The 16194-nt window shown below is 34.8% G+C and overlaps 2 protein-coding genes across 2 annotated transcripts; one reads left to right on the forward strand and one right to left on the reverse strand.

The window, feature by feature from the left end:
- Positions 1-9067: 9067 nt before the first annotated feature.
- LOC134237819 (uncharacterized) lies at positions 9068-14036 on the reverse strand. The gene is made up of 2 exons (XM_062719967.1): positions 13564-14036; positions 9068-9218 (listed from the first exon to the last, which is right to left on the reverse strand). The coding sequence occupies exons 1-2, from the start codon at positions 14005-14007 to the stop codon at positions 9084-9086; spliced, it is 579 nt and encodes a 192-aa protein (XP_062575951.1). The 5' UTR covers positions 14008-14036; the 3' UTR covers positions 9068-9083.
- A 1183-nt stretch (positions 14037-15219) lies between these two features.
- On the forward strand, positions 15220-16086 carry LOC134237800 (tripartite motif-containing protein 2-like). Its single transcript, XM_062719944.1, has one exon. The coding sequence runs from the start codon at positions 15220-15222 to the stop codon at positions 16084-16086; it is 867 nt and encodes a 288-aa protein (XP_062575928.1).
- The last annotated feature ends 108 nt before the right edge of the window (positions 16087-16194 follow it).

Below are 16194 nucleotides of genomic sequence, written 5' to 3' on the forward strand. Positions count from 1 at the left end.
GTTTTATAACACCTATTTCTATCTCTTTCACGCGTGAAATCCTCTGGAAAGAATGGTGATTATCGGAACATCTCAGAATAATAAATGTACAAATGATATTGTCACTGTTATTGTCATTAGTAGAAAGGATGGTCAGTATCGAAACATCTCTGAATGTTATCCGTGTAAGCATAAATTAAAGGGTCCTACTTTCAATTCTTTTCATATCCACGTTAAAATCTTTCAACAAGACTGTTGGAAAGAAAAGTAAAAAATTGTTATCTTAAAAATGGAGTTTTAATAATAAGTATTTACACCCGAAATATATGAGGAAAGCTTTATAATAATGTTTAACATTATCCTAGTACTTCTGTCTATCTCGACTCCTCAATCTTACATTTTTCACAGTAGCCTTCTAAAAGTTTTGGTTGGTAGTGGTGTCATTTAGTTTTGCATTGGATTTTTGGCATTTTCATTTTTATGCCCCGTAATAAAGAATTCGGGGGCTTTCCATCCATCTGTCTGTTTGTCCGCAGAATTTTTAACCTTGTCCTTAACTTTGAATAGTTGGTTCTAGGGTTTTCAGATTTCACAAGAATCTAACTTGTAGCAAAACCTGTCTTTGGGTACATATCAACATATTCGAATATTCGAACCCTAGATCGTGACCTTGGAAGTTACCATACTTTTTGCAAAAAATTACTAAATTGTTACCTTGGACATAACTTTGGAATGGTAAACAAGGGGGTTTACATTTCATATGTATATTTCCTGTTTCAAGACCTTTTATTAGGTACAAACATTTTTAAACCTTGGACCTTGATCTTTGAGTTTGAAAAACTTTAGTCTTAGGCGTGGAGTTTTATTAATATTTGAAAAAAAAATAAATCTTGCCGATCATTTTCAAATGGATGCTTCTAGAGCCTTAAAATTTCACATGCATTCCTTGTGAAACAAGGCCCTTCCTTTTGTAAAACTGGTACCATTTTTATTATTTAAAAAAAAATTGCTGTCGTGATACTGGCATTGGAATATGGTCTGGTACTGAAAAAGGTTAACAACGGTTTATCCTTGGTTTCCCGTAAATAAGCATTTAGGATAAGCTCAAAAGCTTTCTGAAATTCAGTTTCGTCCAGAAGAGGATTCGGTGGACGAAAACGAATTTTTTATCTTTTATTTCTGTAAAACCGTATGCATTCTCGCAATGCCAGGGTTTCCGAGTCAACACGTTGCCGTGGAACCCAACGGAAAACGGTTGACTTATGACCAGGACGCCTGACATTGCGAGGATGACGAACAATTTGGGACGTGAAATTTAAATAACCCCTTTTTAACGCACAAAAATCGTAAAAAGTTGCTCAGAAGGGGTCATTCATTCTGTTTCGTTATTAGAGAATGAATGTAAATGATGTGCTACCTCATTATCAAACTTATGTTCTAACCTTTAAAGAAATAATATTATTGTCTGACGTCTTGGCGTCAGACAGTACTAGATTTAACCAGGGCTTATTTATGCAGTCGTTCCATTAATTTGCTTAGATAGTTCGATGGTGGAAATTTCGATACATGCATAATTTCCGAAGACGAATGTCATTCGGCCAAGGAGGAAATGCGCTTTTAATCTTTTATTTACTTAACTGGGCACGTGGTCAAATATTTTCTCTTAGTTGCCCTGCTCCCACTATAGTAAAAAAAACCTCTAATCCAGCGATAATAATTTGGACGATTAAACTTAAATTAGTTTGCGTCTTCTTGTTTCTTCTCTTACAGACTTCAGTATTACATCCATCAATTAACAGCAGGGGAATGGTCATCATTTGTAAAGCTCTGCTAAGATTGTTATCGCTGTTTATACGCACTGGCCATTAAGTGATCAAACAAAGATCTTCCCATTGATATCATTTACAAACTTCATTTTATTTTGTTTGTTGAATAAAGAAATCAGTAAGGTCATTTAACATACAAAACTTAACTTAAACATTGCACATCCGAAACGTAAACAATGCAAAAGCTTAAATTTAATGTTCTTGCTGTGTAAGTAAGTGTGTGTTATATACTGTACATTTGTAAAATCATAAATGTTAGTGGCTTTGCCTCACCACAGTTTTACTTTGTTACATCTATAATAATAACATAAACAGGTTATTTATACATAAATCAATTTAATCATGTACAAGTATGAGATATGCTTCAGATTTTTTTTTATTTTTCGAATGAAAGTTTTTTTTCTTGGACTATTATATAAAAATTATTGTTTTCGTGTTTTCATGCCAAGAAATCAAGTCAAATTTTCTAAAGCAATGGAGTTAATTAAAGTGTAATTGATGCAGATCATCCATATTCCCCTGGCAAGACAATTTACGGAAACAGATTTCAGGGGGTGGAATGATCCTAGGTTTTCAGCTTTCTTAGTTAAAAAAAATAAACTTGATACATTCCACCTTTAATTTTAATCATTGTTGATATCTTTACTTTAAAATGAAAATATTTACATAGCCAATGAGAGGCTTTGTAGAAGCGTTGGGGGAGGGGTTGGTAACCAACTTTTTGCAAGGCTAATTTCCTTTCACTTCTAATTTTTTTTTCAGCATACAATACTACATTTCCTTGATATCACTTTACTCTTTACTGTGGTTAGAAGGGGGAACCAACCTTTCAATGGACATGTTCTATAGTAAAGGTAATGTTGGGAAAAGAAATTGGGGGGGGGGCTGTTTAAACCCAGTAAAACTGAATATATTAAGTTTAAACCCAGTAAAACTTAATATATTAAGTTCCCTCCCTCAAAACTGCTGACATTAATTGCCTCGCGCGCACATCTCTCTGGGGAAGAATCACCGATTAACGTTGATTCGGCTTTTATTGAATTCGCTCTCCGGATAGAATGTGCAAGTTTTCTTGGCATGACTATTGTATCGGTAAAACGATCCATACATTTTAATGACAATGGTATAGACCAGTTGTTATATCATGGCATGTCATAAAATGGTTTCAAATTAAACTGAACTTGAGTAATTGAAATATATACGTACATGTATATATAGATTAAAAAAAATAATTTCTGTTGACATTATGTAAGAAATAACATTTCATTTGGTATTTTTTTTACATGCTATATCCCTTTTCCACAGAAAAAATGTTATACAATAAAACGTAGTATTAATGAGAAAAGAAAGATGTTATTGCAAATAAATTGTGTTCAGTAAATTCATTTTCACCAAGATTTAAAAGAAATTGAACTTCCATGGTAATATTTATTACACATGGTCTTTAAAAGATAGATTACCGAACAAAAAAAAAATTGTAAAATATATATAATTATTGATTTCTTTCGGCTTTGTGAATTTAAGCAAATTACGTCAGACGAGCTTTTTAGGAAAGCTAGTACTTGTATACATTTATGTTCAAAATAATGATGTTTACCAATAACAGTGTCAATTATTAATAGTGCTGAAAAAAAATCATTCAGCATAAAAAATCCAAAAATTTATAAACGAATTCATCCTTCAATGGTATAAAATCAATAAAAGGATATGTACCGGCCTCTGCATGTAACCTAATAATAAGCTTGAGGTCAGGTGTGGCTGTAGGAAACATAGATCAGAAATCTGAACTGTCACCTGTCATCTACCCAACAGGCCGAAATCTCACATATGGTGTCCATAAAAACTCGCCGCCAGATCTGTGATACTTCAGGCCGTATTCTACATTTGTTGGACACTTAATAGGAAAATCAAGTACATGTTTTAAGATCTCCTAGCTCTTACATTTTACAATTTAGTCAATTTACCATTTGAAATATGATTACAAATATGAATGGTGGTATTCTGTGCATGTGTAATACTAGGTTTCAGAAAGAAAGTTAACTTCACTCTATAGGGGTCAATTGATGGTCAAACTCAGTAACATAATGCTTTCTACAAAAACTATTTTTCCAGAACTCGTTTTACATTTTAAGCACTGAAGGCTAATTCAAGTTTTGGCATATAAAGAGCGATGTCCTCTAACTGTGCAATAAGATTTCAGATTCTTGGTTTTTGAATGGTACGTCATTATGGGGCTAAATCGAGTCGATTCCACATAAAAAATAACGTTCCAAGAAATCTTGTTCATTTCACAAAAATTTAAACATTACTTTAAATTGGTTATAATTTTTGAATGAGAAGAGATAGTGCTTTCACATTTCATATGTATATTACCTGTGAAAAGACCTTTTTAAGGTATTTGCAATTAGAAAATGCATTGCTTATATTCCAATTCGCTTTTTCTGCAAAAATATTGGAGATTTGACAATTTTCCCTCTAGAATATGATTAACTTTCATCTTTAACTTTAAAGAAATTTTGTGGATAAATTTACAAAACTTTGTGGATTCAAAGATACTTTTATGAGTATTTTTTTTTGATTACTTAACTGCTAATTTTATAAACCTGAGGATCGGACTAGATCAACAAGTACAATGAAGCGCATTGAAGTGGTAAAATTTTCCGTTCGAATGGAACGTTTTGAGCTATCTTTAGAACGTTTATTGTCATCTTATGACACGCCCATTTCTTTAGAAATGGACAAAACGGTCAATTTGTTTATTCGAATATCTGTAGAACAGGTTTTCCATAAATATAATAGCCAATCAAATTGACGGTCTAAATAAACACCGAGTAAACACGTGTTCGACCGAAACATGTGTTGTGGTAACTTTAATAGACATGATAAGTTCAAAAATATCTACATATTTGTTGCAATTTGAGTTTTACAGAAGCGGGGAGTCTCTAATTCTTTCTTCTAATTTTTTTTTAAAGCTCCATTTCGGTGTAACTCATGTTGCTTGTCACGAAGAGCGGGGTGTCCTTGGACATTACCAAGAATATTTCTTTTTCGTTTCTAAAGAAATGGGCGTGTCATTATGTTATAATTGACGTTCAAAACATGACTCAGAACGTTTTATCCAAACAGAAAATTTTACCACTTCAATGCGCTTCATTGTATATTTTAGGTTAAAAAACGATTACTATCCAAGCATTCAGAGAAATTGTCATGATTTTTATATTTATTTGTTATTTTTAGACGGGGTCACGTGACCCCGTCTTTTAGTTTACTCTCAGAGGCCTAAAAATAGAAAACGGAAGCCGTGGTGATAACACATGAATTAGATCTACGCATACGAAAGAGTGCAGAAATTGTTTCGATCAAAACATAAACATTTTGTATCAAACTGAAGAAATTGATATGAACCTTTGTCAAACTCAACTAATAAAGTATTTTGATAATTTAAAACTGAAAATATTAACTGTAAATAACACTAGTAGACAAAGTACTATCCTGCGTATTATTATGACTGTGTACGCATCATCCATTGTTTACTTCCGGAAAAATTATTAGTTCGTACCTGATGAAATTCGGAGCGGTTCAGAAAGGTTTTCAGACTGAGCAATTATTAAAATTTCTACTTCAAATCAAATTAAATAAAAAATGTGAATGTATATTATTCATAGTTTTGTTTTTAGTATGTTAATGAAAAAATAAAGTTGTTATTAAAACTCGTAAAAAAAATCACATTTGTGAAATCTAGCATGAAGATTATTTTGACCCCGTCTTTCAGTACTGTCTCAGTACTTTGATTTGTCTTCTATTTCCGTCATGTATTCTATCATACATAGTGTAAAAGACTTTTGCTATCATTGCAAGACACCGCAAATCACTTCTTATTTCATATCATGCAAATAAGCATTGGTATCTAAGGCTGGGTTCAAGAAAATCTTTTTTCTCTAAAACTGTAGTATTTTTTTTTCTTTTTATAGGGTAGAAATGTCAACTTTTATAAGACCTTTTTTAAGACTTTCAAAAACCTTGAATCTTATAAAGATGAATAAAATGAAAATTGTTGCATGAAAAATTTCATTTTCAAGCTTCATTTTGATGAATTTCAAATTAAATATTAATTTTTAGACGGGGTCACGTGACCCCGTCTTTTAGTTTACTCTCAGAGGTCTAAAAATAGAAAAAGGAAGCCGTGGTGATAACACATGAATTAGATCTACGCATACGAAAGAGTGCAGAAATTGTTTCGATCAAAACATAAACATTTTGTATCAAACTGAAGAAATTGATATGAACCTTTGTCTAACTCAACTAATAAAGTATTTTGATAAGTTAAAACTGAAAATTAATATTAACTGTAAATAACACTAGTAGACAAAGTACTATCCTGCGTATTATTATGACTGTGTACGCATCATCCATTGTTTACTTCCGGAAAAATTATTAGTTCGTACCTGATGAAATTCGGAGCAGTTCAGAAAGGTTTCCAGACTGAGCAATTATTAAAATTTCTACTTCAAATCAAATTAAATGAAAAATGTGAATGTATATTATTCATAGTTTTGTTTTTAACATGTTAATGAAAAAATAAAGTTGTTATTAAAACTCCTTAAAAAAATTACATTTGTGAAATCTAGCATGAAGATTATTTTTGACCCCGTCTTTCAGTACTGTCTCAGTACTTTGATTGGAATTATCCTTCCTGGCTAAGGATCGGATTTCCTTAAATACACTATGAATTTAGACCCCGTGACCTTGTACCTTTATATAATGTGAAAATATCACAGCGACTGACGCGTTTACAACTACGGCGTTCTCGCGGCGTGCTACTGCGTTCCCACGGAGATCTCTTTGCGATTGACTGTGCTTCTGCTGAGTATTCACAGCGTGTTAGGAGTTGTCATCTCGCATTCGTCGCGTTCTCACTGCGCTGGCTGCGTTCACAATATGTTCACAATGCGGTCCTCATCTCTAGATATATATTCAGAAGGTATGTGATATTTTTTAAAGATTTCACGATGAAAAGACTTCTGCTTATGTCAAGAAACATTCTTTAATATGATCTATTTGTAAAATTAAGTACTAATTATAAAGTATTGATTTTTTTTAAAACTCTTTTAAAATTTTATCAGTATTTGTGTTTTTATCTCTTCTTTGATTTTATTATGAATGTTAAAAAATAAACACACTAAAAAGGTGTTATAAAATTTTATTATTAATTCCACCAAAACTCCACTGAAACAACAGAACATCTTCTGGTGTAAGTTTTACTTCTTCCAAATTTTACTCCCATGCACCTGGTCAGGAGTGCAACTTTGAGGCCATTGCTCTTATTTTGTGAGCTGGTTGACAACGCTCTAAAAACTCCGTGAAAGTGGTTTAATTGTGTTCGTCAACGGAAACTGTAGATTCGCCAAGGGAGCGTAATAATCGCAGTGACAACTCCTTGCTGTCGCTTTGCAATCACAGTTGAAAAAAAAATCAAAAGACGATTAATCTCATCAGAAGCGCCGTAAAAATGCAATAGAAGCGCAATGGCATCTCCAAGGACTGTGCGAGGTCTCCATCGAAACGTAGTCTACTATGACTGCGTTCATGCTGACTACTGACTGCGATCATGTACGTCTTCACGGCGTTCGTACAGAGCTTCCACTGCGTTGTTGGAGATCTCACCGCGCTGCTACGGCGATCATACTACGTGTCCACTGTGTTCTTATCAGATGGCGATCACACGGCATGTACTTTGTGCATGTTCCACGCCGTTCCCTACGCGACCCTACCGCGTTCAGTAGAGATCTCGCAGCGTTGTCACAGCGCTGTGAATACTTCTGCGCTCACCTTGGCGTTTTGCATTATTGAAGGAGGCCATGCAATCGCCGTCGGGACGCAGCGCCGGTGTGGCAGGGGTTTAAACGCAGTGGTAGTAAGCTGCACTTCCACGGAGACCTCGCAGAGTCCTTGGAGATGTCACTGCGTTCCTATTGAGCTTTACGGCGCTTCTAGATCTGATGAGATTAATCCTCTTGTGATTTTTTCGACTGCGATAACACAGCGACAGTAAGGAGTTGTCACTGCGATTTTTGCGCTCCCTTGTCGTTTCTACAGTGTCCATTGGCGATCACAAATCCGCTTTCACGGCGTTTTTAGAGCGTTGTCAACCAGCTCACAAAATAAGAGCAATGGCCTCATAGTTTCACTCCTGAACAGAAGCATGGGAGTAGAATTTGGAAGAAGAATTTACACCAGAGGATGTTCTGTTGTTTCAATGGAGTTATGGTGAAATTGATAAAATTTTATAACAACTTTTTAATGCGCTTTTTTTCGACCATAGTAAACTCAAAGAAGAGATAAAAAACATATGAAATGATAAAATTGAAAAAAAAGGTTGTAATAATAGATCATCTTTAATTAAAGAATATTTCTTGACACAAGTAGAAATCTTTTCATTGTAATCTGAAAAAATGTTGACCACATATCTTCTGAATATAAATCCACGGGTGAAGAACGAATTAATATTGTGAACGCAGCCAGGGCAGTGAGAATGCCATGAACGCGAAGTGACAACTCCTAACACGCCGTAAAAAATCTGCGGAAGCGCAGTTAATCGCAGAGATCTCCGTGGGAACGCAGTAGCACGCGGCGAGAACGCCGTGGAGACACGTCGGTTTGTGAAACTATGGCAGCCTATGGCGAAGATTGAATTTTTTTAAATGCAAGTCAAAACTCAAGGTTACGGTCAAAAGGTCCAAATTGTTGATATCCAGAAAAAGGCTTCATCACAAAAAAATACAACTGCAAAATATGAAAGCACTATTACTAATTGTTCAAAAGTTATGACCGAGGTCTAAATTTTGTAAAGTGAGTCAAACTGTAAGGTCAAGGTCAAAAGATCAAAAAACATTTATACCCATTGAAAGGTCTGTAATAAATATTTACCTATGTAAAGTATGAAAGCCCTAGCACCCATTACAAAACCCTATGGAACGCCTCAGCTGCCTTATGTAGAGAACATTCAAAATATGATGAAACTTTAACATAATATGCTGACACTTTAACATTTTATTAAGCTGATTTATCGACATCATATCTTGCATGATATTTAAACATTTTATGCTGATACTGGATCACGAAAAATAAAATCATCACATGCCATAAAAGATTTCTCTCGAATATATCAGTGACAATGACTTATCCTTTTCTTTGTTCACGATATTTAGATAATGCATGTGTACATGTACTACATGTAGCATATGTATAAAATGATTTTCCCCTTCCTCTGAGTTTGTACTAAGTGGCTAGATTAACAGCCAGCACCATGGCTAAAATGGCCCCACCCACTATAAACACTGCTAACACGATAGTCACAATGAAACAATAACATTTCTGTCTTCTGACACTTTCCTCCTCTTCTTTTATTTTCACCTGAAAAGAATGAAAAATTATTCAGCTTCGTGGAGCTTTACCGATGGTCACAGTTCTGAATAAAGAAGAAACATGATGTGTTTGTGAAACACTGAGGCCTCCGTACGACAGCTTTTGGAGAGGGTTGAAATTTCTCAAATGCATTCAAACTCCGACGTCAAATTCAAGTTTAAAATTGTTGGTACCCAATGGTCTTCTAACAAGGAATATACTTGTGAAATATGAAAGCCCTAGTACTAACGGTTCAAAAGTTATGCTCAAGGTTTATGTTTTTAAGGGCTGAGATCAAGGTCAAATATTTTTATACCCAAAGAAAGGTCTTGTCACAGTGAATATACGTGTGAAGTATGAAAGCCCTAGCACTTTCTATTTAAAAGTAATGGCTATGGTTAAGGAAATTTTCGGTAAAAGTGGGTCAAACTCTAAGGTCAAGACCACAAGGTCAAATCTGATGGTACCAAAAGAAACGCCTTGTCACATGGTTTAAGTATTTTGCGGATAAACAGACGGATAGATAGACAGGGTAAAAACTATAACCCCTCCCCCCATCTTCAATTACGGGGGCATAAAAAAGTCACGAAACGCGAAATAATATCTCTAAGAATCGATTAAATGATTATGATTATTTATCCTCATCCTAATCCCAGAACATTTATCTCAGATTGAGTTCCAAAATTACATAATTATAATCAAAAAAGGCACCGTATCTCATTATAACCATGCACTTAGTTTGTCGTTTGATCACCCAAGAGTAGTGAGAATTTAATGCAGTTTCACTGTAAAGGCAAAGGAGCCCAGTCCTATCTTCAGAACTCCTTACTTAGAGGTCATGAAATTCAAAATTAGGGGAAAGGCGCCCAAGTTGTTCATCATCATATTTTATGCACTTTATTAACTTTGCCTAAATATTAAGGAGCAGGGAAGATGTCAAAGTCACTTTATGATCAATATTGATAGAGTTATGTCATAATAGAATCCTGGCCTAGGGACTATGACCTTCAAAATTATGCGCATCATATAAATAAGCATATATTAAAGTTTTTCTAAATAATTAGGAGCTGAGAAAAATTCCAAAGAATATGAATGCATTTCACTATTATGATTATTTAATTAAATGAGCACCAACAAAACACAAGGACCCTGTAAGGGCCATGAATTTTAAAATTTTGGTCGTATTTCCGTCAAAATCATTAAAATGCAACTAAATGCAATCTCATTAAGAACTACTCATATACATGTACCCAGACCAATATCTGCAGGCATTAAAAAAACCCGAAAACCAACTGGGGCTGACAGACGGACAGACAGACGCGGATGAAACCTTTACTTCCCTCCGGTTTCATCTAATAAGATTGGTTTGTCTCCAAAACTATGCACTGATTGCAGTTTGGTGCTCATTACTTTTGCTCCTGTAATTAAGTTTGCGGACATTTATAATATTTTTTTTTAATTTTCAAGGAATTTTGAACATGTTTGCTTCGACCTTACCCATCACCCCCGGTCCTTTTCATAAATTTCATTCTTCCTTCAAACTTTAAACTGAATGTTTATTCTAAGTATTTTAGAATTTACTAACTTAATCTCTATAACGTTACAAACACATGTAGCATGAGGAGGGCACCTATGCGCTTGACACACATGCAACTTGTAACGATTTTTAAGCTTGACTACATTTTTTGATTGATTGAATGGATCTATTGCTAAATTGAATGATTTTGACTTTGAAATCCTGTAAAAGGGTGAACATTTCCTCTAATAACACTCTCCATTCAAAACGTTAAGTGAAAATCTATGGTTGGTACTGTAGAGTAGAACCATGCAACAAATCAAGATTATTATTAAAAGCTAATTCACTATGAATTAGCTGCTTTTATTGAAGGAAGTGCATATCTGCCTTACCTAAGTCTCAATACTTATACCTAGTGATTATCGTTCTTGTCAAATATTTTAGTTGATTACTAGTATTGCCCTTTTAATAAAAACACCTGAGGTCGCTTTGGTTGCAACTTCCTTTTTCAATATTCCAGCATCATCTTGGGTCTGTAAAAATTTTCCAGCTTGTTATTGTCTAATTTGAAACACCCACCCACCACACCCAATTAGAATAGATGCTGCTTTTCTGGTTTTTTATGCTTTCAGAGGAAGACTTGGAGCGAATATCAGTCTCAACATGACAGGACTTGTGAGATGAAACTAGAGTCTTAGGCAACAGTTAAGAGGATCAAACCACAAGTACCTCTACGGGCTCACACCGTTGTAGGACTTGAGTTAATGTGAAAGCGATGTTAGGAACACCTATTTATATGGAAGTGATTCATTCCAAGAGCAAATCATGCACCATTTTTGCAGGAGCCAATGACTTTCCTTTAACCACAACGTTAAAACAATAATGTTGATTTATAGAATCTGGTACGGCTGTCCGTCTCTTTCTGGCTGAGATGTGCGTAAACGAGCGGCACTAAGTAATTATCCTTATATGCAGTCATGTAACTCATGAAAGTTGATTGACTGATTGATTGAATATTGTTTAACGCCAAGTCGGCAATCTTTCAGCCATGTTTTGGCGGCATGAAAGTTGGAAAGTAAACTTTGGATTTAGATATACGTAAATAAGTGCTTGACCTCTGCACCTCCCAGGGTCAAGGCTTTTACCACTTTCTGAGATGGTGTTTGTGAACTTTGACCTTTGAACTATGAACTTTGAACCTGAGTTTGAATATTTTAATATTAATTTATGAAATCTTTGTTTTGTTGTGTTGCCAGAGACACCAACAGCTTTTCATAATTTGAGTCTTTGGATAAACAGCCGTGCCCAATTATCGCCACAATAAAATTTATTAAATACATACTTGATGTTTTTATATGCACTTATCTGAGATAAATGCAGTTTTATTAACAGTACCAAACGAACATTTATATACAATATGAAAATATGAAATACCGGATAATGCGTAGAACAATAAGGGGGTTATGATGCAAGTTACAAGTACATTTGGGTTAACATTCAACGTAAAACATGTAAAAAAAAAAATTACGAAACAAGAAATATTAAATAAACTGAATCGAATGTTAACGAGGCAAATTGACAGTAAATGTCAAACCCTAGGAATAATAACCCCCTCCCTATATGTGGAAAATATAGGGCATTAAAAATTAGACGCACTTCTTTTCATAACGGTACAACGAATAGTATCAATCTGGGATTTCAAGCTTACATATAATAAGCATATAAATATTGTTCCTCGTGCCTATAAAATCAAATACGCAAAAATATAAAGCAGTGATCAAATTATGAACTGAGAAGCAGTATATCTCTTGTGTAAAGTTATCGCCCTTATAATTTTAAATTACATTCATTTTTTGCACAAATAAACTTTTTTGTCAACTCCATGTTAAAATAAAAAGATCAAGAATACACATTTTATATTTTCTTTCCTTATATAGGTAAAATTGTTCTCTTTATTTTTAAAATAAGTATTTTTTCCAATATTTTTATGATTTAAAAAATTGAAACATTTATGTATTATGCATATACATATTTTATTTCACAAATCCACCTAGTTATTGAGTCAGAAGAATAAAAAAAAAGAAAAGAAAGAGAGAGCGAGATAGTGGCGAGACAGATTTGGAAGGGAAAGTGGGATCTAAGAGAGGGGAGAGTGAGTTGGGAAGGAGTGAGGGGAGAGAGAGAGTGATTGAGGAGGGAGAGAAAGTGAGTGGGGAAGGGAAAGAGTGTGTGGGGTGAGAGGGCAGAGAGAGTGAGTAGAGAGATAGTTTAGAGGGAGAGAGATAGAGAGTGGGAAGAGAGTGAATGGGGAAAGAGGGAAGGGAGAGTGAGGAAAGAGAGAGTTGGAAGAGACTGAGTGGGGAGAGAGTTTGGGGAAAGAGATATTGGATAAAGAATGAGTAGTCAAGAGAGTGGAGAGTGGGGATTGAGAAAGGGAAAACAAAATAGGTTGATATAGGTTCCGCGGTTGCAGAAAAAAAGGTGGAAATGTTCAAATGTAAATGTACGGATGACGATGAACGACGCATAACGACGGACGGACGGAAACAAAAAGCAATATTAAGTTCACCTAATGGATTCAAGTGACCTAATGATTTCCCCTTGTTACAATGATATCGTGTACTGAAAATAAGAAAATTGATTTGATTACACATGAAATTTTTTTTTTACAATTTCTTATATACTGAACATCCTGACACAGAGTGATACAGTTTGTAAATGCATAACCAGTTACTTATTCAAGTAAACCTTTGACTCTGTTTAAATAACGATAAAACTGTCCCATCATTTATGCATACTACTGATTATATGACGTTTTTTAATGTAAATTATACTCACATTTGGCAATTGAAGTCTGTACGGAAATTTCGAATCGTTCGGAACGACCTTGTTCTGGGAGAATCCTTTTTCGAACACGTTCCCTAGCGATATACCCGACTTTCCAGATTCTGATGGCGTGTGGACACGGTTCCTGCTGTTATCTAAGGAGCCAGACGTTGGCGTCCAGGATCCCTCGACCTCTGTACCTTCGTCGGATGCGAACGAGCCCTCCCGTCGGTTTATGAGCTGTGAGATTGATCTGGGCTCCTGATCCTCACCCAATGGTGAGCGTGGTGGGGGAGTGGCGTAGTGCAATTTCTCTGTGGCACGATGATGAGATGGCACTTCTCGCAGACTTTCTCGCTCGTATTCGGAGGAAGCGGATGTGACGAAAGTTGCCTCCCTGCATGGATTTATGGGAATTGTAGGGTTATTGGGTAGAATACTTTCTATGTCATCCATTATTCATTCTAAATAAGAAATGTTGGCCTCCTTCTGAAATAATATTGAGAATTTGAGATGTATTAATGCTCTGTGCATATTCTTCTTAATGAATTAAAAATGATGTACATGTAACTAAATACAAACAAGATAGAACATGAAATTACATAGTAAAATAGTTTTATTCATTCAGTCCAACTATCCCATAATATTTCATTAACTGTCATTCATGTTTTTAATTGTTAAAAAACCTTTTATTCCAAACCTCTTCATCATAAAAAATTGTAACTTTTTACGGAACAAAATTTTTTTATGAAGTATGAATCTTTTAATATAAATCTACACTTATCAGCATTTTTAAAAAATATATATATATAACTCAAGATTTAAAAAAAAAATTCAACAATATTGCAAAATACCTGGTTTCGATTTGAATAAGGAATTTAAATTTTGTTACCGAGGAAATCACACTGAGTCATAAAATATAACACCGTGAAGGTGTTTACTTAATACACAAGGAAGACATTCTTTCAAGTACATCATTCGTCCTTCATTTTATGCAAGCGTCAAACTAGAATAATCTATTTATTCTTACCAACTGTACATGTAAGTATACTGTATCATGACCAGGCTTATGACTGTGAGTATACTGTATGATGCACACATTTATAAAATTGTTTTCATTGCGTTCAAAATAAACATTTCAAAAGATACCTGTAGGGATGTATAATAATTCGGTTGTGTATTATATTTCATTTTTCTTATTCGAGTCATCAATATGTGGGTACTCTAAATGTATTACAGTTCTATTTTGGAGTCACTGTGATCAATATATGGGGGTTCTCTAACTGTATAACAGTTTTTTTTTCCCGAAAGATCGATATATGGGGTTCTCTATTTGTATTACAATTCTATGTTCGAGTGTTCGATATGTGGGATACTTTAAATGTATTAATGATTACAATTCTTCTTTCGAGAGATCGATAAGTGAGTTCTCTAACTAACTTACTACTCAGTATTCTTTTTTCGAGTGTTCGATATGTAAGACACTTTAACTGAATTAAAATGGAAAAATTCTTTTTACGTTCCGAGTGTCGATCGGTTTTTGTGGCTCTCTAACTAGGTCTACTTGTTACTATTTTCAGACGCCTGCACGTGTTTGGACTAAAAATTTATATTCAAATGAATTCCTCGTAAGTTAGCATCAGGAGTTCAGAAAATCAAAATAGTAGCATGTCTATTGTTAAGGAATTGGGAGAAATAACTGTCCCTGGTATTAAAGATGGATACCACATTTCTGTCGACAATTTCGGGAACCTAGCAGTAAGTGATGGATATGGGCACCTAGCACAATTGGATTCAACAGGATATTTGATTCAGATGATTTCAACTTCCGGCGTGAGTGAGGGTTACCACACAGTAACTAAAGATGGTAATTTATTGTTCGTAGATAAACCAAACCATACAATCAATATGGCGGACAACACAAGACAAGGGGCACGACTCATCACATCCGGAAAATGGCTACAGTATATGGAAACAGGTGCTTGGAAACCGTTCAGTATTTATTCTTCCGAACTCAATGGAGACCTTCTGGTGGGTATGAGTAAATTTGGAGAGGTTAGGGTCACGAGGTATGATAACACAGGAAGACAAATCCTTCAGAATATAGAGAGAGATTGTAATGGGGAGAACTTATTCCAACTACCTCACTACCTCACTGAAAACGTCAATGGAGATGTCTGCGTTTCAGATTATGATAAAAGCGCAGTCATTATTGTGAACAGGCAGGGTGACCTTCGGTTCACCTACAAAGGTCATAGGTCAAGTTCTGAGTTCCACCCTTACGGAATATGTGTTGATTCCGACGGACACATCCTTGTTTGTGACATGGAGAATGACTCTGTCCACTGCCTTGACCAGGACGGACATTTCCTCAGTTTTGTTCTAACATCAGAGCATGGAATTAGCGGCCCAAGTGGTTTAACAATAGATAACCAATCGGTTCTTTATTTGACACAGTATAACACTAACAAAGTCAAGATGTACAAGTTCAATTTAGATGTACAGGTTCAATTTAGATGTACAGGTTCAATGTAGATGTTCAGGTTCAATGTAGATACCGTATATCCGGTTTTTTTCGCGGTGATCTATTTTTCGCATTTTTTGCGATCATTTTTAATTCGCAAAATATAAAACACGCTGAAA

Source organism: Saccostrea cucullata, unplaced genomic scaffold, assembly GCF_032062105.1.
Source record: "Saccostrea cucullata isolate Sc308-1 unplaced genomic scaffold, CSIRO_AGI_Scuc_v1 ctg454, whole genome shotgun sequence".
NCBI classification, from domain to species: domain Eukaryota; kingdom Metazoa; phylum Mollusca; class Bivalvia; order Ostreida; family Ostreidae; genus Saccostrea; species Saccostrea cuccullata.

Excerpts from the sequence above, each read along its gene's own strand:
- LOC134237819 (XM_062719967.1), bottom strand. The coding sequence starts at position 14,007 with ATGGATGACATAGAAAGTATTCTACCCAATAACCCTACAATTCCCATA. Across the intron at positions 9,219-13,563 it reads ACAGACTTCAATTGCCAAAT|GTGAAAATAAAAGAAGAGGA; the intron begins GTGAGTATAATT and ends CATTCTTTTCAG.
- LOC134237800 (XM_062719944.1), top strand. The coding sequence starts at position 15,220 with ATGTCTATTGTTAAGGAATTGGGAGAAATAACTGTCCCTGGTATTAAA.